At 51.7% G+C, this 2,766-nt stretch overlaps 1 protein-coding gene across 1 annotated transcript; it reads right to left on the minus strand.

Moving 5' to 3' along the window:
* Positions 1 to 914: 914 nt before the first annotated feature.
* FIESC28_11802 (uncharacterized protein) lies at positions 915 to 2,699 on the minus strand (the record flags this gene model as incomplete). The annotated part of the gene is made up of 1 exon (XM_031165909.1): positions 915 to 2,699. One exon carries the CDS (start codon positions 2,697 to 2,699, stop codon positions 915 to 917), a length of 1,785 nt encoding a protein of 594 aa, XP_031010032.1.
* Positions 2,700 to 2,766: the final 67 nt, after the last annotated feature.

Here is a 2,766-nt window from a genome sequence, read left to right on the forward strand (position 1 = left end):
TATTTCGTCTCTTATGCTGGCCGGGATCAATTCTTATGATACACCGAGGCCGGGCAACTCTATCCCGCTATGGTCCACTATCTACCAGGTTCCCCTCTTTCTCCTCACGCTCCTAACTTCTTTCAAACTTGTTACTTCCGACCTTCTTCCCATTGCTCAGCATCTTTGACGGGCTCCACCCAAGTTGGCCGATTCCTTGTAAATATTTCGCTCCGAGGTTTGAAGTCTAAGCTACGCGACGCATTAGTCTCGTGCATTCCGATGGAGCTCAACTTACCCTTGACTCAACAACGGCAGCCGAATTAACAAGAATTTGCCCTGTGCAGCCGCTGGAACGGTCCATAATGTGCAACCACATACGCGACAAAAGGCTTTCTCTTTGCAGTTACCGCTTGACGTGTCCGTAAGCGCGTATCTCGAGATCGCGTCTCCAGGTGTGGTGGATATTTGAACCCCCTCAACTGAAAATTTACCAATCTGAATATACAAGTTAGCCCACAGTCAACATGTATAATAAACGCATACCAATTGCTGAAGACCGCCAGCGCCCTTGCTACAGTGGTCGCAGAAACATGACAGTACCGTGATTGGCTCTGAAGTGATGGCGAACTTGACCGCGCCGCAAAGGCATTGGCCTGAGTATGAACCTGGCATGGTCTGTAGTATTTGTTTTGGCATTGATGTGAAGCAGATCTCATGGGCTTGACTCCGTAGTTATAGACAAGCAAGCTCCAATCGCGAACGTTAGTCTCATATGGACCTTTCAAGCAACCGGAAGGCTCAATCGCCTGATCCGAGGCCATCATGACAAATTGTAAATCGAGAGCCCGGGTCGATTCGGAGCAAATCTCTTAGCTTTGATATTGATGTTCAAGCCGGGAGATACCATTGCATTCTAAATCTATGATCTACGTCTATGGGTCAAACTTTGCCTGCTCCGTTCTAACATCAACACTGCCTGCAATATCTGCAGCAGATGCACCCACCGAGAAGCGGTACTCGCCTTCGTCAACTACCCACTTCTTCAAATTGGTATCGAAATACGCCAGATCTCGCTCTTTCACAGCAAGTCGAACTTCTTGCTTCTCACCAGGCTGCAGTTGAACCTTCCTAAACGCTACAAGAGTCTTGATAGGATGGACCGGGGATTGCTCAGCCCGTCCGGAGTAGACCTGTACCAATGCTCCTCCAGCTTGCTTACCAGTATTAGCTACTCGAGCAACCACAGACCAGTCGCTCCCGTCCCGGGAAACGCTGCTCAGCTCATACTCAAAAGTAGTATACGAGAGCCCATGACCGAATGGGAAATTGACCTTCTCCTTAGGTAAGCGATCGAAGTGGCGGTAGCCGATGAAGATGCCTTCCTCGTATTTCACCTTGAGCTGCCCATCCACATATTCGCCTGGGAAGTTGCCGTATGCTGGGCTATCCTCAATGTTCTTAGGGAAGCTGACTGGCGAGCGTCCCTCGGGGTTGACAGCGCCCGTGAGGACGTCAGCTATAGAGTAACCACATTCTTGACCTGGAAACCAGGCTTGCACCACAGCTGGTACTTTCTCCAGCCAGGGCATAGCAATGGGGACACCTGTGGAATTAACCACGATTGTGTTAGGATTGACTGACGCGACCGTTGACACAAGTGCATCTTGAGTGCCTTTGCGAGGCAGATTGAACGAGTCTTGGTCACGACCTTCAGTTTCCCACTGCGGGTCATGGCCAGTAAAGACGATCGCGTAGTCCGCACCTTGAGCGACTTGTGCTGCTTCACCGACAAGATCCGCATCATGGTCGGACTCAAGAGAGAAGCCGACACGGACACCACTTCGGCCTTCGAGAATTGTCAGACCAATCTTGGTTGGTGGATCGCTACAAATGCGAAGACGGTACGTCTTGCCTGCTTCGAACCTGTGCCGAAACTCGGGCTCGGGCGCAGCAAGGAAGAGGGAACCCATTGGATCCGTGCAGTTGGCTGTCTGTTCATAGATGATCTCGCCATCAACGTAGACCCGGGTTGGCCCCAGGCCAGAACAGGCGATGTAATGACTTCCATTCTCAGACGGTGTAAAGTCCCCGACGATCTCCAACCTTCGCCAAAGGGACTCTTGAGAGCCTAGTGGTGAGTACGCTGACGTTGGCTGGCCGGTTGTAGACACTGGTGTCTCCTCACCCTCCTTGAACAGTTGTCTGCTGAAGCCGGGCTTACCATCAAGGCCGACTACTGTCCCCACAGAGGTATCTGGGCGGATTGCAGGTAGTAGTCGCTCTTTATGGGCGCCCTTAGCAAACACAAACTCAACGTCTTCTCCCAGAGCTTCGTGGAGACCTTGCCAAGGGGTAACCTTTCGATACGCGTTGACAGCAGCGCTACCGCCTCCATGAGCCATAGCGTCTTTGGCAAATCCGATCATGGCAACTTTCTTCTTCTGAACCTTTTCTTTCGTCAGGGGAAGAATACTGCCTTCGTTCTTGAGAAGGACAATACCTCGAGCACCGGCCTGGCGGATCATGCTTCTTATCTCGGGGGTGTTTGTGTCTTGGCCGAGAGCAACCTCGTGAGGTTCGCCTTCGAGGGCCTTCAACTTCATCGCCCACTCGAGAAGGGTCTTGACTCGTTCGTCAATAGTCATTTCGGTGAGCTCTCCATTCTTGAGTGATTCCTTGACTGCATCTTCCTTTCGGATACGTGGAGGACCAGGCATTTCCAGGTCGAGTCCAGCGTTAAGAGCGGCCGCCACAGAGTTCGTACCACCCCAGTCACTCATAACA

The sequence above is a fragment of the Fusarium coffeatum genome (assembly GCF_003316985.1).
Source record: "Fusarium coffeatum strain FIESC_28 chromosome Unknown BRIP53273_contig_522, whole genome shotgun sequence".
Taxonomy (NCBI): domain Eukaryota; kingdom Fungi; phylum Ascomycota; class Sordariomycetes; order Hypocreales; family Nectriaceae; genus Fusarium; species Fusarium coffeatum.